General features: G+C 39.5%; 1 protein-coding gene across 2 annotated transcripts in view; it reads left to right on the top strand.

Moving 5' to 3' along the window:
• Positions 1–12202, top strand: part of LOC148526876 (histamine H3 receptor-like) — a 32190-nt gene extending 19988 nt beyond the window's left edge. For both annotated transcript variants that reach the window (XM_088469785.1, XM_088469784.1), the window contains exon 3: positions 11316–12202. In XM_088469785.1, the coding sequence (XP_088325911.1) occupies positions 11316–12062 (747 nt within the window). In that variant the 3' untranslated portion in view covers positions 12063–12202. The remainder of the gene's footprint in view (positions 1–11315) is intronic.
• The last annotated feature ends 11496 nt before the right edge of the window (positions 12203–23698 follow it).

The raw sequence follows: 23698 nt of genomic DNA, 5'->3' as shown, positions 1-23698 counted from the left end.
AGCCAGGGCCAGGCATCTTTTTTGCTGCTAATGCATCTCATTCGAAATGTGATGTGAATAAGATGCAGAAGCAAACTTTGCTGATTAAAATTATATGTTCCGTGAGTCTATAAAATCATCACTATGGAACGTGGTCTGGAAAACATCCACTGACACTGTAACGTAGCATTTCTTATGCAGATACATACAAAGCCCAAACATTCATCTATTCAATAAACTTTGGTATATGTTTAAAATTGCTGTTTACCAAAGGTCACCATCCAACCCGATGGAACCAGAGTAATATTGCAAAGAAGAATGAACAAAAACTGTAATGCTGGCTTAGCAAAGCTGGTAGAGACTTAAGGTGCATACACACTAGACGATATGCTCCCTGAGCGATATCGTCTAGTGTGTCCCCGGCAGGCTGTGCTCAATGTCGTTCATGACATTGAGCACAGCCGCTGAACGATATCATTAGCGATATCGTTCAGCGCCGGGCTCTCTCACCCATTCCCTGACATGCAGCAACCTGACGAGGTCGTCAGGTTGGCCTGCATGTCAGCCCGATGAACGAGGATGACGAACGACCCGCGGGAACGCGCGTCGTCGTCATCGTTCATCTTTTTTGTGTTAAAAATGGACGATAAAGTGGACGACTGAACGATAACGATATCGTTATCGTTCAGTCGTCCACTTTAATCGCCCAGTGTGTACGCACCATTACCCATATAGACTTGCAGATATAAATTTAGCAACATTTTATTTATTAACACTTATTTATATAGAGCACACTAGATACATATTACACAACACTTTTACAATTAATATTCAGTCCTTAGTCCCTGCCACAGTGGAGCTTACAATATTCCCTATCTCATGGACAGAAGTCAATTAACCTACCAGTATTTTTTTGGATTGTGGGAGGAAACTGGAGCACTCAAAGAAAACCATGCAAGCAAAGGGATAACATACAAACTCCACACAGATAGTATCTTGGTAAGAAATTGACTTCGTGACCTCAGGGCTGTGAGGCAGAAATCCTAACAGCTACGTCGACTGCCTTTCTAACAAACATTAAAACAAAGGTGGTAAATAACTATGTAATCAATGAATGTATGGTTTATAATTTTAATAGAAAATGGAGTTCCAGCACCAAGTTATTAATAGTAAATTATATATACAAATGAGGAATATATTTCTAAGTCTTTTCCCTATAGAACACAATTTTCTATTTTTATAGTTGCAAAGCCGGTGCCACCCCTTGATTCAAAGATACATATTTATTTGTGTGAAGAAAAAGGAATCAGTTTTGAATTGGGTGCACTCAGACAAGGATAAAATAATCAAATCTTTATTAGGTATACTTTAAAAGTGCTATGTATTGCTTCTTCTAATCAATACTTGTATATCATGGTAATATGCCCTTACATAGGGTCATATAAAGCAAAATAAAGAATGAATAGATGTTTCAAAAAATATAGAGTGATAAAGAATGAAAAATTGTGACAGAAAATAAGATTTAAAAACAACGCCGTGTGCTGTCCTTATTTATAGATGTATATTATATTCTAAGTTGCGTGTATTGTTCATGAGGATAAATAACAATTCTGAGTGATAATACCTCAGTTTATGTATTATGGAGATCCTTTGGATGCCTCTGCTGCATATAGGGGTATTCAATATGGAGCGAAAACGCCATTTCTGCGAGGTTTTCGCTCGGATGACGTCATTTTCGCCGGTTTGACTTTTACACCGTATTCAATTTCAAAGACTTTTTGCAAGTTCGAAAAGTCTTTGAAAAAAACGGGGATAACTTTTCGCCACTAAATAGGTGGCGAAAAAAAGTGCAGAATTGGGGTTTAGGGGTGCAGGCTTAAAAAAAATAGCCTGCATCCCTGAGAATGTCATTTTAAAATAAACTGTGTCACAAAAAGTAAAAAAAAAAAATAGGTATACCCCCAAAAAATTATTTAAAATTTGGGGTGAAAAAAAAAAGGGAAAAAAATGTTTAAAAATAGGGATATAGGTTCAGGGCTATTCTGCAAATATGTGGCAGGTGTTTTCTAGAATAGGTTATTAGCGGCAGGTGCATATTTGCAGAATTTTTAAATAAAGACTTTAGGGACTTAAAAATATGCTAGTACCCATTTTCATGTACCCCAAATTTCATGGGACCACTTAAAAAATGAAAAATAAAAAACCTAAGTGCTCTTCTGCAACACTTCTTCAATGTCGGGAAAAAAACACCTGCCGCGGCTATTTAAAACCCTGACTTTCATTTGCAGGCTAAAACGGGGGTACCCATAGTGATCCCCCATGTTTTTACAGCTTTAGGGGGGTCCTACAATTTATTCCAGGTAAATTTAATTTTTCTTCGCCGATCCTACTTCGCCGGGTCCCGTTTTCGTAGCTTTTAAATTGAATATGGGGATAAAGCGGGCGCGCGCCCGATACTTTATCCCAGGAAAATCTCCGATGTGGAGCAAAAAATCCAGCACGGACTTTTCGCTCCCATATTGAATACCTCTGATAGTGTCCACTAAACCATCAGCTATCACATACTGATACAATTGTTTCAAAATCCCACAGATGGAGAAAACATCACTTCTTTTTGTTATAATTCACAGAAATAGTGCTCAAATCTATTCCTTATATCATTATACAGTAAAGTGGGATTGCTATATATTTATCACATGATCATGTCATGTATTATCACTAGTCTACTTTTACCTTGCCGCTGTTAATTAATGTCCCGAGGAAGGTCCTTTTAAGACCGAAACGTTGACAAATCAATGACACATTGTGAATTGAGCATAGAAAGTGATTGTGGCTACATGAAGCCCTAATAAAATATTTTTTTCTCAATCTGACTTTGGAGAGTGCCCTTGTCCGAGGATACGGGACAACATTCTTATGTTTTTGATCTGAAAGATCTTAGTGGCACCCCAAGTCCCCCCCCCGGTGACATATTAAAATGGTGAGAGTGCAAGACTCATGGATTATAAGATCTTATATATTTACAATAAGAGAATTATAATAGAAAGAGAAAATTATAATATTATATTCAGATATCACATTATCTACAGGGACACCGAATAATGGATTTCTTCATTTAAACCAGATGGTATTAGACTATCTAAAAGGAAGATGAATTTTGATTTTCATTTGAGAAGTTCTTTGTTTATGTCCCCTCCTCTAATCCTAAATTCCACTTTTTCAATGCCATATATCTTCATTTTGTTCTGATCTCCATCGTGTTTTCGTAAGAAGGGTCTTGCTACACTGGTCAGTTGTTTCATATTTGCAGAATCTCTTACAGCATTTTTAATGTTCCAGCGTGTTCTAAAATACGTTTTTTGAATTATCTATTTGTCATTCCAACGTATCTGAGTCTGCAAGGGCAGAATAGACAATAAATTACTCCCTGTGTGGAACAATTGATAAAGTCATGTATCTCCATTTCCTTTTCATATCTGTTCATGTAATTTTTGGTGGGTTGTATGAAACTGCATGCTTTGCACTTCCTGCACTTGAAGCAAACTTTTGAATACTTTTCTTTGTATTCAAAAGTATATATATTTTGCCACTTAAATATTTCTTTAGATCTTTGTCTGTTGTGAGTATATGGAGAGGCTTCTGTAGAGCTTGATTTATACTTTTCCATTGATTACAAAAAGTACTGATAAATCGTACTTTACCTTGTTTGTCCTTTACATGTTCTTTAGGACTCAGAAGAGAGGATCTTGAGATATCCTTCACTGCATTGTAAGCCTGATTTAATGTCTTCTTTTTATATCCTATTTTTAATAATCTTCCTCTTAATTCTTCAGCTCTTTTTTTGAATATTCTTCCTTCCAAACAGTTCCTTTTAGTTCTAATGTACTCTCCTTTTGGAATCCCCTTGAGGGTGGATGGGACATGAGAGCTTGTATATTGCAGCATAGACTGTGTAATGGTTAGCATTACTGCCTCACAGCACTGAGGTCATGTGTTCGATTCCCACCACAGCCCTACTTGTGTGGAGTTTGTATGTTCTCCCTGTGCTTGCGTGGGTTTCCTCTAGGTACTCCGGTTTCCTCCCACACTCCAAAAATATACTGGTAGGTTAATTGGTTCCCAACACACATTAACACTAGTGTGTATGTGTGTGCGCATGTAGTAGGGAACATAGAATGTAAGCTCCACTGGGGCAGGGACTGATGTAAATGGCCAAATAAACTCTGTAAAGCACTGCAGAATATGTCTGCGTTATATAAATAACTCGTAATAATAATAATATAGTGGAGAATACTATTAGTTGCCATAGTTTTATGAAACATATCCACTATTAATCTGCCATCTTCATTCATGGTAACCTTAAAGTCTAGGAAAGTTACGGAAGTTTGACTTATATCATGAGTCAGTTTTAGATTCAGGTTGTTTCAATTTGGAATCATGATAAAATCTTCCAGCTTGCCTCATTCTCCTTCCCACAAGATGAAAATGTCATCTATAAATCTATGCACCCCAATGATATGTTTGGTGAAGTTTTCATTGATATTGCTGAAGATGTGTTCCCTTTTTCCCCATCCGAGGTACAGGTTGGCATATGTGGGGGCGCACATACTGCCCATCACTGTACCTTTGATCTGTAGGAAGTACTTGTCGTCAAAGACAAAAAAAATGTTGTCAATACGAAATTAGGTAGTTGTATGATGAAATTATTGAAGGCTTGATGTCTGCCCATTTTTAAGAAGTATTATATAGCTTTAATTCTTACTTCATGATTGATGCTTGTGTACAGTGATTCAACATTGCATGTGCATAGCCAAGTTTTGGGGAGCAATTCCATATTTTTTTGAGGATATACATGGAATCTCTTGTGTACGACTCAAGTACATATTTCCTCAGATTTTGATCAATGAAGATACTTGCTCTCTCTGTAAGACAACCAATACCCGATATTATCAGTCTGCTGGGTGGATCTTCTTTATTATTATGAATTTTGGGCAGCATATAATAAGTTGGTATTTTGGGATTTGTTACTCAGAAGTATTCCACATCTAATTTTGTTATGATTTCATCTTTATAAGTGCCCTTAATAAGATTTTCATACTGTTTCTAAAACTTGGCAGTAGGATCTTTCTGTATCTCAAATCTATCCATGTTCTTACTAGGTGAATAGCTGAGGCTTTTTGAGAGTATTTTAATATGTGTAGGATGGAGGGTATGCTTAGTTAAATTTATGATCTGTAGATCATTTATTTCTATATCCTCTTGTATGGTCATCTTATCCTTTGTGGATATTTTTCCCATTCCCTTTTGTCTCTTTTGTGTTTTCCTGTGCTCCACATCTGATCTTCTTGGATCTGAAGGGCCTTGATCTCCAGGGCAGCGATCTAAAAAATGTGCCCATTGCCATTTATTTTTTGATGTGTTGTTTGGTCCTTCTCCTTCTGAAGAGTCTATCTCCGATGATCTATAGCTTATTGTATTCTCAGGTTTGAATCTTCTAGGATTTAAATTCCACTTTATTTATTAATCCTCTCTTTCTATTATAATTCTCTTATTATAAATATATAAGATCTTAAATAAGATATGAACTACTAAGGTGAGATGGAGGTAGGATACAGTGAATATCAGCAATCAATTATATTACAAATAATACCAATGTCAGAGGAAGGGATATACATAAGGAACGTCTTGGACAAGAATGAAGACACATTTCTCCTTTTCCCTTTTGATAACATAACATCCTCTAGATTAAATGAAGAAATTATTATGAAGTACTGTATTCCCAGAGATGATGTGATTACTGTATATAGCATCATAATTATTTATTTCCAATTACATAAGATTCTAAATAGGATATAAATTACCATGGTTAAATGGAGGTGGATGGAGGTAGGATTTAGAAAATATTAGAAATGAATTGCATTATTAATACTATCAAATCATAGATCATTTATAATAATAGGAAATAATTAATGGATAATACATCATAATTATATCATGGTGAGCACATCAATATTATAAGTAATAACACTGGGATCAACTATATACACATATATATAGATATAGGGTTAATATTTGTATTAATAATTATATACATAATATACATGTATATTGGGTGCACAAATTCGCTGATTTGACACTATCACAATAAGATATATTTATTATTTTTATATATCACATCATTTCACTTTTTTACATTGATTTTACACAACTATATTAATACAAAAACATTCCTTCACTTTGTCACTTATAATTGATAATATTATATAAATATGCATTAGGAAAGTTAATTAAATTATATCATTTTAGGCTTCACACTTATTTTATGTATTGTTTCCATATCAATAATCACTTATGAGCACACACACACACACACACACACATATATATATATATATATATATATATACAGTCAGGTCCATAAATATTGGGACATTGACAGAATTTTTCAGATTTTGGCCTCTATTCACCACCACAATGGTTTTGAAATGAAACAAACAAGCTGTGCTTTAACTGCAGACTTTCAGATTTAATTTGAGGGTAATTACATCCAAATCGGGTGAACGGTGTAGGAATTACAACAGTTTCAATATGTGCCTCCCACTTTTTAAGGGGCCAAAAGTAATGGGACTATCAACTCAAAATCTATTTCATAAACAGGTGTGGGCTATTCCCTCATTATTTCATTATCAATTAAGCAGGTAAAAGGTCTGGAGTTGATTCTAGGTGTGACATTTGCATTTGGAATCAGTTGCTGTCAACTCTCAATATGAGATCCAAAGAGCTGTCTCTATCAGTGAAGCAAGCCATCATTAGGCTGAAAAATCAAAACAAACCCATCAGAGAGATAGCAAAAACATTAGGTGTGGCCAAATCAACTGTTTCAAACATTCTTAAAAAGAAAGAACGCACCGAAGAGCTCAGCAACACCAAAAGACCCGGAAGACCACGGAAAACAACTGTGGTGGATGACAAAATAATTATTTCCCTGGTGAAGAAAAACCCCTTCACAACAGTTGGCCAAATCAAGAACACTCTCCAGGAGGTAGATTTATATGTGTCAAAGTCAACAATCAAGAGAAGACTTCACAAGAGTGTATATAGAGGGTTCACCACAAGATGCAAACCATTGGTGAGCCACAAAAACAGGAAGACCAGATTAGAGTTTGCCAAACAACATCTAAAAAAGCCATTACAGTTCTGGAACAACATCCTATTGACAGATGAGACAAAGATCAACTTGTACCAGAGTGATGGGAAGAGAAGAGTATGGAGAAGGAAAGGAACTGCTCATGATCCAAAACATACCACCTCATCAGTGAAGCATGGTGGTGGTAGTGTCATGGCGTGGGCATGTATGGCTGCCAATGGAACTGGTTCCCTTGTATTTATTGATGATGTGACTGCTGACAAAAGCAGCAGAATTAATTCTGAAGTGTTTCAGGCAATATTATATGCTCATATTCAGTCAAATGCTTCAGAACTCATTGGACAGTGCTTCACGGTGCAGATGGACAATGACCCGAAGCATACTGCATAAGCAACCAAAGAGTTTTGTAAGGCTAAAAAGTGGAATGTTATGCAATGGCCAAGTCAATCCCCTGACCTGAATCCGATTGAGCATGCATTTCACTTGATGAAGACAAAACTGAAGGGAAAATGCCCCAAGAACAAGCAGGAACTGAAGGCCTGGCAGATTATCACCAGGGATGAAACCCTGTGTCTAGTGATGTCTATGCATTCCAGACTTCAGGCTTTAATTGTCTGCAAAGGATTTGCAACAAAGTATTAAAAAGTGAAAGTTAGATTTAGGATTGTTTCGTTTGTCCCATTACTTTTGGCCCCTTAAAAAGAGGGAGGCACATATAGAAACCGTTGTAATTCCTACACTGTTCACCTGATTTGGATGTAATTACCCTCAAATTAAATGTGAAAGTCTGCAGTTAAATCACATCTCAAAGCCATTGTGGTGGTGAATAGAGGACAAAATATGAAAATTCTGTCAATGTCCCAATATTTATGGACCTGACTGTATATATATATATATATATATATATATATATATATATTTAAAATATTTTCATACATTATTTGTCACTTGTGAACACACATTGTTAATTTTTCACATTGGAATATTAAAACATACTTGTATGCGTATTTAATATGTTTACATATAGGTATTTAACACTGGTTAATTATAGTATAGATGAAGGTCTTATACTAATTAGGGTCTGAATTTTAAAGTTTTTTATGTAGATGTATGGATATAAATATAATATTATTATTTTCCCTCTAAGGAATAACATAATCATGATTTTTATAAGTCATTTATGAATTCATTTATATGGATAAATGTATTTATGAGAATGGAATGTGTAGAAAATTCTATATAGTTATGTAGTATTTATTTTGTCTATGTGTATTTTATATATTTATCTATTACTGTTGTAAGCAATTAGGGGGATTTATTTTGTTTTAGATTTTTCCACTAATGATTTGATATTTATACATATGCAACTAGCATTTACCTAATACTTATACATTGAAATCGGCTATTCTGATCTCCCTCTGCCTGAAATGATATTAACCTATAGGTATCATACATTGTACAAAAATATAGGTAATCCGTTTGCTGATTGGAGGGAACTGTCTTCTCACATGATAGGCTAAACAGTGCTAGTTGAATCTCCAACTTGGGGGGCGTCGGCTCTAGTAGCCTTGAGAAAGCCGACCAAGTGAAAAGCACATCGGCGTCTGCCGCATGCTGTCTGTGGTTTAGAAATATATCTAAAAAAATAATATATGTGTTTGTTGTTGTCATGGAGGTGTGCGGAAATACCATCCGCTATTACTAAATGATCTATACACGGAAAAACTATATACAGAGTTAAGGAGACCACAGTTATTTAGATAGAAGATACAGTCGACACTTCAAGAATACCGGTCCCGGCATCAGCAGTGCGCTGTATGATTACTATCAAATAAGATTATAACAGATGCATTTGGTCTCGCTGAATAGTACAAGTGGCACAGAGGGAATACCAGCCACTGTGCCGGCAACATACAGCATATGTTACATGCATATTAGTATATCAAAAACATGTCATGTACACATGTGGGAACCCTATATCATGATGTAATAACTTATACTCCACTACATGTGAAATAAAGTCCTATATATTCATAGTATTACTGGATTCATAAGGTTGGCAATACGGATGGGACAACAGCTATTAATACGGGTTATGTTAGACCCGGATTTATATTGATACCAATTATACTATTAAACATTGCAATATATATTTGAATAAAAGTTTACTGTGAAGTCCACATATTTACCTAACTGCATATGCAATCTTATATATATAATAGACTACAGGAATGTAGTAGGATTATTCATCAGAGGAATAAATATGAATCATTACTCCATCTGTGGGATTTTGAAACAATTGTATCAGTATGTGACAGCTGATGGTTTAGTGGACACTATGTATCTGAATATGTAGCAGAGACATACAAAGAATCTTCATAATAAACAAAACTGAGGATGCAGTATTACCACTCAGAGTTGTTATTTATTCTCATGAACAACACACACAACTTAGAATAATATAATATACATCTATAAATAAGGACAACACACGGCGTTGTTTTAAAAGCTTATTTTCTTTCACAATTTTTCATTCTTTGTCACTCTATATTTTTATAAACATCTATTCAGTCAATATTTTGCTTTATATGACCCTATGTAAGGGCATATTACAATGATATACAAATATTGATTAGAAGAAAGCAATACATAGCACTTACAGTATATTGTGATTTAATGAGGCCCAAAACTTTGAAAGCATACCTAATAAACATTTGATTATTTTATCCTTGTTTGAGGGATTGAGTGCACCCAATTCTAAATTGATTCCTACTTATTCACAAAAATAAATATGGTTTATAATTTGTTTGTTAAGAATTTTTTTTACAGTTGTTTTATATTTCAGACAAAGTCATTGATCGGGTAAAGTTAGCAAAACATACAAAAAAACTTATTTGCTAGGCACACTGTGCTGCCATCATGCCATCACATTGTACAAACCCTGACACAAAGCCAGACAAAAATGACTCTGCAAATGTCTGTGAAAAGTTTATTTTATGACACAAAATAGCTATTACTTATCCAGAGCAGTGTTTCTTAAACTCGATCCTCATGGAACCCTAAAGCCGCACATCACTAGGCGACTAGGGAAAGACAGTACGATTACAACATCGTAATCGTACCGTCGTTACTCATCCCCTGCAGTGCCTACACTGAATGATTAATCATTCGGTGTATTCACCCTCCCTCATTCCCGAACATGGTCAATCTGTCGTTATCGGCAGATTCATTGGCATGTTCGGGCGATGATTGATGTCAGAAACAGCCAGTGGGAGTGTGCATTGCTGGTCATTTCCAACATTATAGTGCATGATTTGTGCACAATTAATGAGCGATTGCATGATTACGATGTCGTAATCGTGCAATCGCACATTAATATAGCTTAGTGTATACATTGTGTATACATATAGTGGTTACATTGCGTATTGTTAGTTTTTCTTTCGGAGTAATTAGTACCAGCTGTAGATGGATTGTGTTAAGGCCCCCATACATCAGCAATCAGAAAACGACAATTGAATAATTTGAAGATTTGTTGTTCGATTTTAGGATTTCCCAATCTAGCAATCTGCGCTCATACATTACAGATCTTTTTCAGTGATTTGCAGATCGATTTCAGCAAATACAGATCTGCCAATCTTAAAAGGCCCATCATTTTACTAGTAATGGTCTGCAAATCGGCTGATTGTTACCATACACTAGCAATCTACAGCCCCAATTCATCTGTGAAATCCAACATGTTGGACAACCTGATTTAACAATTCCAATCACTTTTTAGTTGAAATCTGTGATCTGTGAACCCCATAAATTGCAGATTTGTTTAGACTATCATCTGCAAAACGCAGAATTGCCACAATCGATTGCTGATGTAGGTTTCCATGAGTACTGGTTTTGATCTAGAGAGAGGTATAACCAAGCTGATTCTCCATAAAACATGCAATTCTGAGCAAAGCTCTGATTGATCTGCATTAAAATAAATCTGACCTTATGCTACAATATCCATGAAGTTTATTATACAAGTGATTGTGCTGGCAAAGGCTATTTAGCTAAACAAAAAGAAAAAACAAATATTATACAAAATACACTGTATATTTCTCTCTTTCATTCATATATACTGTATATACATTCATATACTGTACATATTTATATATTCATTTCTTCAAAGTAATGCCTTTTACTTTTTTTGGTGCAGGTACTCTATCGCTCTGTACAAAAAAACCACAGACAGACATTTCTCAAGATGGCTTCCATCTGGATACTGTCTTTCCTACTGTATAGCCCAGCAATCCTCTTTTGGGAAAGTGTTTTTGGCAATAAAAACATGGCAGAGAGTGTTTGTGTTCCTGCCTTTTTTGACTCTTGGTATTTTCATTTGGGAACCTCATTTTTTGATTGTTTTATTCCATTGATAAGTATTTCATTCTTTAACCTGAGCATCTGCTTGAATATCAATAAACGTAGCAGAAAGAAAATACAATCTTCTGTCTCTAACCTGTACGGAGGAAATCATGTCAGACCATTCATTATAGCAACTAATCAAGTTCTGTCTTATGAACAGTTGGATGGGATAAAGGATATGGCACATGTAAGAAAAAGAGTCAAAAAATGTCTCAGACTATGTTTTTCAAGTAAAATGGCGGCATTCTCTTCCCAAATGGACAATACACACAATGCTTACAGTGTCAGTGTCATTAATCTTTCCAGGGACAAGAAAGTAGCTAAATCTCTTGCAATTCTCGTTTGTACTTTTGCCATTTGCTGGGCTCCATATACTTTCCTAATATGTATCCGAACTGCATGCCAGGGTTATTGTATTCCTTCCTATTGGTATGATATTACAATCTGGTTGTTATATTTAAATTCAACTATCAACCCTGTTTTATATCCATTGTGTCATAGAAGTTTTAGAAGAGCTTTCTCAATCATTTTACACGTGTAAGAGTTTACAGTGTTATTCATTTACAATTAACAAAAAAAATGACAAGTTTGTACACTACGAGGTCTGGTTGTAATTTTTACACATTGACTTGGCCTCTTTAGATATTCTTCTTTGCCACAAAATGATAAACAAAGTGTGCATATTTAGCAAGAAGTCACATGTAAACTAATGAAATAAAACTGCATTCAAATATTCCCGAAAATTATTATTTCATTCTATTTTTATCATACTGTTATTTTATTTGTCAAACTGCATACATTTATTTTTTACCTTGACTATAGTAAAAAAAAGCAAAAAAGTAATGCATCATGCACACAAATTAAAAATAATCAGCATAAAATCATATAATTAGCTACATGTAATGCACTTTGCCATGTCTTTATTAAGAAAGATTATGAGACAAAGTATGTTATATACAGAAATAAATGGAAATACTCTCACAGATAACAAAGGAAAAAATACGAGTCATGGTCTAACTGTCCACGAATTATGCACAATAGTAATATTACAAATGTTGTATATAAATTCTAGTACTTGTAAAACAACTTGGTGCAAAGACTAATAGTCAAAGCAGCAACTAATGTTTATAATAACCTAACAAGAAATGTAAAAATATAAAGAAATAATTTCTGTCACAATTAAGAATGATAAAATATTATTAATTAATAAAAAATACATAAAACATTAATTATTGAATACATTTGGAGTATAACATTTTTCAATTATGTTTCTGAAACCAATTTAATAACCCATTGAACACAGCTTGTGTACTCACTACGTGCAATGAGGTTAGCAATTCCTGAGTAAGGTCAGAGCTTGTGCAAGTGTGCATGAGGCTACGATGGTACTTGATGGTTACTGATGGTTTCGCAGTCTTGCTAAGTATTACGGATGTGTGTAAGGTAAGGTGGGCATCCTTATGTTGTTCTGCGATGGCATAGCCATCGCAGTGGATTAGCATACTATCGCAATGAGACTGCGTTCGTATTCGCTATTGCATTCGCAGTTGCGATCCTTGCTGAATCAGAGAGATTTGCATGATCCGTCATTATTTACTTGTCACCGATATGGAAACAAACATATATAACTATAACTGAATTTTTGTACAGTAAGCTCTTAACCACGTAACTGACAATTGTTTTTTTTCCAAAAACCGCTCAGAAATTGTCACTTTTTTTATGACTGAATTAGGTCAAGAACATCTTTTTAAACCTTATCCAACACGATTTTATAAAAAAGAATATTTTTTTAAATATTATATACCATAAAAAGAACAATTCTTATGGTATACTGTAATGATGGCCATTGACAGCTGTACCATCGATGGTCGATGGGTTAAACCATCAATAGAAACCATAAATTGTTTGAGACCACAGCCACCGATGTTTCATTAACATCGGTTTGCAAACCATAAATGGTGGGTGGCCAACCCTAGTATACTGTATAGCAGGGGTGGGAAACCTTTATTCTGCAGAGGGCCATTTTGATATATATAACATTATTCGTGGGCTTGGTGCAGGCCACGCCCCCTCTGTGTGACGTCACAAAGGGAAGGGCCACAATCGCCGTTGATTACAGCAATGCCCAAGGCATCCTGAGGATGGTCCGGGGAGCTGTAAGAGCAGCGGTGGACTGTCTGAAGCATCCTAAGGATGCTCCTGGCGGCACTGTTGCAGAAGATTCTGGCTGCAGGGTGCCATTCTAGGCACCCTGCTAGTCAGATGAGGCTAGCAGAGAAAAGCTCAGAGGGCCAGACTAAATGACTCTGCGGGCCTTATACGGCTCCTGGGCCTGAGGTTACCCATCCCTGCTGTATAGTATACCATCACTAAGCGGACGCCCCATATCAAGTCTTGCTCGTACGGGAGCGCCATAATAAAAATAAAATGACCGATAACATCAATGTTAAAAATAAATACCACCAGAATATTTTGGATGTGCCATGACATCATGACGTGACCTGGTATCATGACATCACTGTGTCACTGTCCAATGACTGCCGGCATGGGAGTGGCTTTGCAGTCATTCTCTCACCAGCTACCTCTCTTCCTTAGCGTTGGGGCCCTTGCGGACACCAAAAGACCCTCCCACACCCCTGCCAAACCCCGTTGCACCCTGCCACGGATGCCACTCGACCCCTGCACCCTGCCATGGATATCGCTGAACCTCTGCAATGCAAGCCGGACCCCTTCCGGACAATGCCGGACAACCTCTCACTCTCACCAGACATGCGTATATACGTTGTGACATATATTGTGTTACATGTATATTTACAAATTTTTGTGCCCACGATATACGCTGTTTATAATTAGGTGCTGATTACCACATAGCATTTGTGTGGACGTTTTTTGTATTATATTATTCTTGTATGTGAATCTGTATGTTTTGTATTGATGTATGTTTTCAATTGTGTACTGCGGTTACTATGGTTACCACTGTCAGGTGGGTGTGACGTTACTTCCGGCTCCCGTGACTTACAGTCGGGGAGGAGGTTGGTGGCGTCCCACATGGAGTCTCTGTGTCCATATGCTATATATTTGGGGGTAAGTGTTGTCTCACTTGTATGTATCTGAAGCTTGACAAAAGCGCAATAAAGCACTGAAACGTTGCTGAACAAGCACGGTTGATGTGATTTTTCTTTACTATAGAGTGCCGCCTGATGGAGTGTATAGTCGGTTTGTATGTGTATGCAGACTGTGGATGGCACCCGGCGTTCTTGCTATACTGATCTCATGAGTGCTGGATTTGGGATATAGATATATATATATATATATATATATATACACACATACACATATTTATATATATATATATATATATATATATATATGTAAAGTGAAAAAGAGGAGAGCCTACTAGTGTCAAGATTACTTCATAAAATAAACACACAAAAAAATGAAATAAAGTGAAATAATAATCCGTGGTATATCCACTACTTGTCTGAAAGGATGTTTTGGAGAAGCATGGATTGCAAGGGTGCAGATTGGTCTATGAAGCAGCATGGAGCTGTAGCAGACTCTGAACAACCTGAGCCAAGAAGAGAATTCAGGTAAGGTGAAATGAACAGCAGGTAACTAAAAGTTTTAATTACCTGAGACACTAGTAGATGCTCCTTTTTTCACTTTATATCATTCATTGTGGGTGCCATACCTTATCACTATTTTGGAGCAGCCACTCAGTGATTTTTTGAGGTGTGTCACATAAGTTTATTTATATTTAATTTGTATATTTTTGAGTGTCACGCTGTGACCAGTGTGCCTCTTCATTCCCTACACAAATAAATATATATATATATATATACATATACATATATATATGTAGCCGGGCTGCTGCTATTGGGGGGAGGGAGAGAAGGACAGTGCCAATAGTGCTGCCTTCTATTTGCCCGGCGGCATCTCCGTCCTGTCTGCAGCCGCCGGGCTGCTGCTAGTGGGGGGGAGAGAGCAGGACAGTGCCGTCAGCGCTACCTTCTCTTTGCCCGGTGGTGCTCTGTCCTGTCTGCAGCCGTCGGACTGCTGCTAGCAGGGGGAGGAAGAGCAGGACATCGCCGTCAGCACGCTGGTAGTTTGTATTTTCCTGGCGGCTGCTCTATACACTATGTGTCACAGCTGCCGACACTTGAGACTCCTGGGAGGCAGGCTTACTAGGCACAATAAACTGGGGTGGCTTTAGGAATGAACTTTTCATAAAATCTCGATAGCACGGAATAAAAGTAAATAGAATTTATTCACAGGAGAAATATAATAGCAATGTCTCACATAAGCAATAATGAGTATAGGAGAAAACCCCCCCATATATTTAACACAGAAAAGTTAATATTGTAGGGAACCCCGAGTCCAGTATGAGGCTAACACCTCAGGATGGTATAGAGGAGCTTCACCTGGGTGGAACCCTGTAGTGATGGTGATCCGGAGCAGAGTGAGCCCTATGATACGGTGAAAGATGAAGCAGGGTTGAGCCCTGTGATACTGTGAGGTTGAAGCAGGGTTGAGCCCTGTGATGTGGTGAGGTCGGAGCAGGGTTGAGCCATGTGATGTGATGAGGCCGGAGCATGGTTGAGCCCTGTGATGCGATGAGGTTGGAGCAGAGTTGAGCCCTGTGAAGCAGTGAGGTCGGAGCAGGGTTGAGCCCTGTGATGCGGTGAGGTTGAAGCAGGGTTGAGTTCTGTGGTGCGATGAGGTTGAAGCAGGGTTGAGCCCTGTGAAGCAGTGTGGTTCCGGAAAAGGGTTGAGCCCTGCAGTGTAACTAGAATCCGGAGCAGGGTTGAGCCCCGTGATGCAATGAAGGTTGAAGCAGGGTTGAGCCCTGTGAAGCGGTGTAGTTCCGGAACAGGGTTGAGCCCTGCGGTGTGACCAGAATCTGGAACGGGGTTGAGCCCAACGATGCGGTGATGATAACTGTAACGGTGCAGTTGACAACTGTAATGAAGATGGATTCGATGTCCACAGGAGTGAGAGGCAACAGGCAAAGTAAATAGTGCAACAAAAGGTGAAACCACAGCAGTGGAGCAGAAAGCAATACTTAGGCAATGGCTATGCTGAGCTCTGTAGTGCAGCTGGTAACTGGCATCAGAAGTTAAGCTAGAACATGAGCGGAGATATAGCAAAGTCCACAGCAACCCACAGGCACTGCAGGAATCTGGCAGGAGTCCAAGAAAGACCTGATGTTGCACAGACACTGAGACACAGTTAGTAACAGGCTTTATACTAGAGGTCTGTGATCCAGAACATGTTCAGAACATATGACCCACATGGAATGAAGTTTGAAATAATGAGCAATCTAGGAATCCCACAACCTGACAACACCTTGGAAACAGATGATCACTTTAACTCTCTATTCCCTGTATGTGAAGAACGCCAGCAAGCAGGATAGCTCCTCCAACGACCACAAATGAACTTTTTAAGAAGTAATCTATCTTTATGTACTGAAATAGTCGCAGTCCTGACACTATGAACCTCATTCAGAGCCGCTCGCAAGCAACCTGATGGTTTGCGAATGCGCACGCTTCGTTCTGCGCCTGCGTGAACTACTCTGTGAAATCGCAACCCGCTCGCTCACCCAGCAAAGACAGCCCAGTGAAATGAGTGATAGGAGAGGCCATTTGTGGGTGGTAACAGGGGCAGGGCACTAATAACGGGTAAGTGGAGGCATGAACACAGGCGTGCCTGGGTGTTTCAACACCGTTTTTAAGGCGTGCATAAATAACAGGCAGCGTCATAGTATTGGGGGGGGGGGGCGCCAGTGCTCTTTCTGGAACAGGGCACCAAAATGTCTAGTTATGGCTCTGCTCCGCATAACGCCTGGTGGAGCAGCTGAGGAGTGTGCACAGCAGGTGGAGAGCTGGTAATCACTCAGTAGAGTTGGTGACATTGACAAGCGCACACAGCAGGTGGATTGCAGGTGTTTGCTAGATGCTATATGAAAGCACTGGTGTTTATTGGAGAGAGCTCACAATACGTTAGATTCTGGCGCTTGTTGAGTGCTGCACAGACGCACAGGTTTTCTCACAGGAGAGCGCACAGCAGGTGAGATGCTGGCGCGTGCTGAATACTGCACAGAAGTACTGGTGTTCTCTGAAAAGGACGCACAGCAAGTGAGATGCAGGCACTTGCTGAATGCTGCACAGAAGCACTGGTGTTCTTGGAGAGGGCACACAATAGGTGAATTGCTGGTGCTTGCTGATTGCTGCACAGGAGCACAAGTGTTCTCTGAAGAGAGTGCTCAGCAGGTAGAATGCTGAGGCTCGTAAAATGCTGCACAATAGAACTGTAACCATACAGGGAGCAAAGGAAGCTTTAGCAGCTGTTGAGACTGGTGCCAGGTAACTGGTCACAAGCATACATGCCTACTATCCCGGAAGTCACGGGATGCTCCTGATTTTCCGGGAACCTCCCCCCGCACCCCTGGTAGAGTAGGCATTTCTCTCACAGTCCTACCCACTTTCTAGCAAAGTAAAGTAGGCAGAATGGGGTAGAATTCCAGGGCAATCGCGGATTCCTGTGCAGGGGGTGGGGCTTAATGATGTGATTCTGCAAGAATAGCATCATTTGGCCCTGCCCCTATTTAAATTTGCACAAATCACGGCAATTTACCAGGAGGGTTGGGATAAATGATGTGGACTGCCAGGCCTCGTCCCCCCCCTGCTTCTCCTCCTCGGGCTTTTTGCAGGGAGGAAAAACAAAAGTCATAAAGTATGGTTACAAGTGAAGTTGTTCTGGCAATGTACTGCTGCACAAGAGGAGTTTAAGTAGGGCACCTAGTATCCGTATTGGCTGCTCAAGTGAGCTAGAGGAAAATCAGCCTCTGGTTGGAGAATTCTTAATCATTATACTGTAACCAACGTGGCAGCACCCATGCAGTTCTGGAAAGATGCTAACTTCAGAGAAGGCTGGCAAACACAAGTGTCATGTACTGCAGCCAGGACCGGATTAACAATGGGGCAGGTGGAACTGCAGCTCCAGGCCTCTCATTGAAAATAGGCCCACACCAATAACAGCCCCACTCACCTCCTGTCTGTTGAAGCTTATCCCATTCTCACCCCCTCCCCTCGAATAATCAGTAGGCCGGCCACCCGGCCGAAGCCCTGTCCACCTCTGACATGCTGAGTCATCTGAAGCTCCATCTCCATGTGACTGAAGCTCTACCCCCTGTACTACTCTACTCCAAACAAGCTGTCTCCACCAGTTACCTAGTTCAGGAGGGAAGGCAGCCAATCATGTCCAGATAAACTTTCCACAGGTCAGTGTAATGTCTGGCCCCTCTGTATTTATTTTGTCTTGTTTGTATATATGTATGTAAATAGATATACAGAAATATATAGAGATAGATATATAGATATATGTGTTAAACTAGGTGGTTACAGGAGCTATATATATAATAATCCAGTGTCCATATGAAAACGGAACAGGCGGCACTCCCACGGTCTTCATAAATAGATAAAAATCCTTTATTGACCAATGTTTCAAGGCCACATAAGCCTCAGGGTGATGACAAGGCTTATGTGGCCTTGAAACGTTGGTCAATAAAGGATTTTTATCTATTTACGAAGACCGAGGAAGTGTCGCCTGTTCCGTTTCATATGGATAGTGGATTATTGTATTGTAAGGAAGGCACCCTGGCAATTTGATCATAGAATTGAGGGCCTGATTCAGAGCCACTTGCAAAAAGCGAGCGCTCTGCTCTGAATCAGGGCAGCCGCATGTTTTTTTTTGTTCGGCCTCCTGTCCGCTCGCTAAGCTGTGGGTGACCTAGCTAGATGAGGGTCGCGATAGTCGCGACCATCGTGACCATCGGGCTTGCGATGAGACCCTTGTGGTAGGGTCTCATCTGTTGCAAGCCCCAGTGAGCTTCCGGCTCTAATAGAGCCGGAAGCTCACCACTGACATCACTCGTGATGTCAGTGGGGCCACCCTCAAACGGCAGGCGTTCCCTTCGGGAACACCTCCGTTTGGCCAGCCACCCCCCCGACACGCCTACCAAATGGGGTGAGCTGAATCAACATCGACAGCCACCCCTTTTGGATGCGAGAACCAGAGTGAGTGATTTCTCGCTCGCTCCGGGACTCGTGCACTGCCCGGCCATCGACCAGCTTGCGAGTGCATAGAGCTTGCGAGCGGGTCTGAATCAGGCCCTGAGAGTGCCCCTCTACATATATATATATATATATATATATATATATATGTATAAGGGTTGTTCAAAAAGTAATGCCTAAATGCTCACAACTCAAATTTTATTACAGATACAGATTTCAAACTTTGCGGTAAAATACTTTGAAGTCTTAGTAACAGAATGACTCTACTCAAAAAATTCACCATCTGACCTAAAACATTTTCTCCACCTCTGAACCCAAGCTGTGAATCCACTTTGGAAAAATTCCAGTGGTTGGTGTTTTACCCAGGAATGTATGGCGTTTTTAACAACCTCTATGTCTTCAAAATGTTGACCCCGGAGACAGTATTTGAGAGGGCCAAACAGATGAAAGTCAGAAGGGGCCAAATCAGGACTGTATGGTGGATGTGGCATTATTGCCCACCCCATTTTGGCAATGGCCGCAGATGTTGCCATTGAAGTGTGAAGTCTGGCATTGTCGTGGTGTAAGATGACATTTGACAGTGGAATTGTTGACCTTTTTTTGCGGATGGCTTCTTTCAGCTTCTTAAGTGTAATAATGTATCGATCACTGTTGATTGATTGGTTTGGTTCTAAGTAATCGATGAGAATAACACCTTGGCAATCCCAGAAGAATGTGGCCATGACTTTGTTTACGGATCACTGTGATTTAAACTTTTTTGACCTAGGTGAACTTGGGTGTTTCCATTGGTTTGATTGGGCCTTTGTTTCTGGGTCATAAAGGAATACCCAGGTCTCATCTCTTGTAATGACATTTTCCAAAAAGTCTCAGGGTTGGCTTCAAAGTTGGTCAAAAGGTCATTGCACACTTCCACCCTCTGGGCCTTATGATCCCTGCTTAATTGCTTTGGAACCCATTTAGCACACACTTTACGATATCCCAAATCATTGATTAGTGTTTTTACAATGCCATGGCTACATTCAAGTTCATCACTGACATCTCTGATGGTCACACGATGGTCTTTCTGAATCATGGCATCAACTTTGTGTCGGTTCTCTGCTGTCACTGCAGTTGATGGTCTGCCACCACGAGGTTTGTCGCACACGGACGATTCTTCCGATTGAAAATGCTTCATCCACCTTCTGACATTGCTAGTCAATTGTATGCTCACCATACACTTTTTTCAATCTTCTGTGGATTTCTGTAGCACTGCAGCCTTCTTTTTCCAGAAATTCAATGACGGCTCTTTGTTTCATCTTGGATTCCATGGTATTTCTTGGACTACCTAAACAAAAGTACATATATAGCTAGCAGACATATTAAACTACAAACTGACAGTTTCAAATAAATATTGCATGTTATTTCAGAGTTATGAGCATTTAGGCATTACTTTTTAGACAACCCTCGTATATATGATGTATATAATGTGATATCTTGGGGGTAATTAGCTTGTCAGAGGGTGGATTGGTGCAGTGTTTAGGTGCTTAATAAGGGTCAACACACAGCTTTTAAGTAAATAAATTATGCTTTACTTTCCAGCATGGAAAGTCAGGAAACAAACAGAAAATAATAAACAACCTAGCCCCTATTTAGGGCATCTAACTCAATTCTTGAACCCTCTCAATAAGGGTGCAGCTAATCTGTCAATAAAGTCTCTCACAGTCTCTGTGCCTTCCCTGTATCCTCCAGGTATACAGTAGGTCCTGGCTTCCTCAGCACTGCAGCCCTGCTGCTTCAATGTCACATAGCCTGAGAGGTTTATGGTCCCCCCTTGCCTCCTGCAAGGTCCAGGCACAGGCCTCCTGGCCCCCAATGGCTCGCTTTGCTTCACTGGGCTCTCTGGCTGCCACAGTCCCACGTAGACTGTTTCCAGCAGCAGCCTGACTGTTCTGCCTTCTCATCAGCCCACACCTGAGCTCTCTCCACAAGGCAGCAATTAGGCATCTTCCCACAATGCTTTTATACTCTATGTGGGCGGATCTGTCCTGCCCCACACAGAATCACCTGCTCACCAGTGCCATCTTTGGTGATACTGCCACAATATATACAGTATATATATATATATATATATATATATACAGTCAGGTGCATAAATATTGGGACATTGACAGAATTTTCATATTTTGGCCTCTATTCACCACCACAATGGCTTTGAAATGAAACAAACAAGATGTACTTTAACGGCAGAGTTCCAGATTTAATTTGAGGGTAATTACATCAAAATCGGGTGAACGGTGTAGGAATTACAACGGTTTCTATATGTGCCTCCCTCTTTTTAAGGGGCCAAAAGTAATGGGGCAAACTAAACAATCCTAAATCTAACTTTCACTTTTTAATACTTTGTTGCAAATCCTTTGCAGGCAATTATAGTCTGAAGTCTGGAACACATAGACATCACCAGACGCTGAGTTTCATCCCTGGCGATGCTCTGCCAGGCCTCTACTGCAAATGTCTTCAGGTCCTGCTTGTTCTTGGGGCATTTTCCCTTCAGTTTTGTCTTCATCAAGTGAAATGCATGCTCAATCGGATTCAGGTCAGGGGATTGACTTGGCCATTGCATAACATTCCACTTTGTAGCCTTAAAAAACTCTTTGGTTGCTTTTGCAGTATGCTTCGGGTCGTTGTTCATCTACACTGTGAAGGGCCGCCAATGAGTTCTGAAGCATTTGACTGAATATGAGCATATAATATTGCCCGAAACACTTCAGAATTCATTCTGCTGCTTTTGTCAGCAGTCACATCATCAATAAATACAAGGGAACCAGTTCCATTGGCAGCCATACATGCCCACGCCATGACACTACCACCACCATGCTTCACTGATGAGGTGGTATGTTTTGGATTATGAGCAGTTCCTTTCCTTCTCCATACTCCTCTCTTCCCATCACTCTGGTACAAGTTGATCTTTGTCTCATCTGTCCATAGGATGTTGTTCCAGAACTGTAATGGCTTTTTTAGATGTTGTTTGGCAAACTCTAATCTGGTCTTCCTGCTTCTGTGGCTTACCAATGGTTTACATCTTGTGGTGATCCCTCTATATTCACTCTTGTGAAGTCTTCTCTTGATTGTTGACTGTGACACATATACACCTACCTCCTGGAGAGTGTTCTTGATTTGGCCAACTGTTGTGAAGGGGTTTTTCTTCACCAGGGAAATAATTATTTTGTCATCCACCACAGTTCTTTTCCGTGGTCTTCCAGGTCTTTTGGTGTTGCTGAGCTCTCCGGTGCATTCTTTCTTTTTAAGAATGTTTCAAACAGTTGATTTGGCCACACCTAATGTTTTTGCTATCTCTCTGATGGGTTTGTTTTGATTTTCAGCTTAATGATGGCTTGCTTCACTGATAGAGACAGCTCTTTGGATCTCATATTGAGAGTCGACAGCAACTGATTCCAAATGCAAATGTCACACATAGAATCAACTCCAGACCTTTTACCTGCTTAATTGATAATGAAATAACGAGGGAATAGCCCACACCTGTCCATGAAATAGCTTTTGAGTGGATAGTCCCATTACTTATGGCCCCTTAAAAAGTGGGAGGCACATATAGAAACCGTTGTAATTCCTACAACGTTCACCTGATTTGGATGTAATTACCCTCAAATTAAATCTGAAAGTCTGCAGTTAAAGCACATCTTGTTTGTTTCATTTCAAAGCCATTGTGGTGGTGAAGAGAGCCCAAAATATGAAAACTCTGTCAATGTCCCAATATTTATGCACCTGACTGTATATATATATATTGTGATAGGATCACTGGTAAAGTGGTCTGTGGCAGGTACATTTGTCCCAGATTCCTGTCTTTTGTGTTTTAAACCCCCAGGAGAAAGTCTGCAGTGTAGCAGGCTTGAGTTTCGGCTTTTTGAAAAGCCGGTTTGGGACCTGGGGGTTGTGGGTGAGAGGAAAGGGAGGGCTCCACCCACGGCCACTCCAGGTTTTGGTTCTCGCAGCCTGGTAACAGGATTGTTAGTTTTCCACCTGAGAGTGGCCAATATAAGCCTAGTGTGTTTAGGGCTGATTGTCTCACCTGGGAGAGCAGGCAGGGAGTTTGCTCAGAGACACTTGGAAA

Source organism: Taudactylus pleione, unplaced genomic scaffold (assembly GCF_031769625.1).
Source record: "Taudactylus pleione unplaced genomic scaffold, aTauple2 ptg000093l, whole genome shotgun sequence".
In the NCBI taxonomy this organism is placed as follows: domain Eukaryota; kingdom Metazoa; phylum Chordata; class Amphibia; order Anura; family Myobatrachidae; genus Taudactylus; species Taudactylus pleione.
The sequence above is the reverse complement of the archived record's forward strand: the minus strand, read 5'-3'. Positions and strand labels throughout refer to the sequence as shown.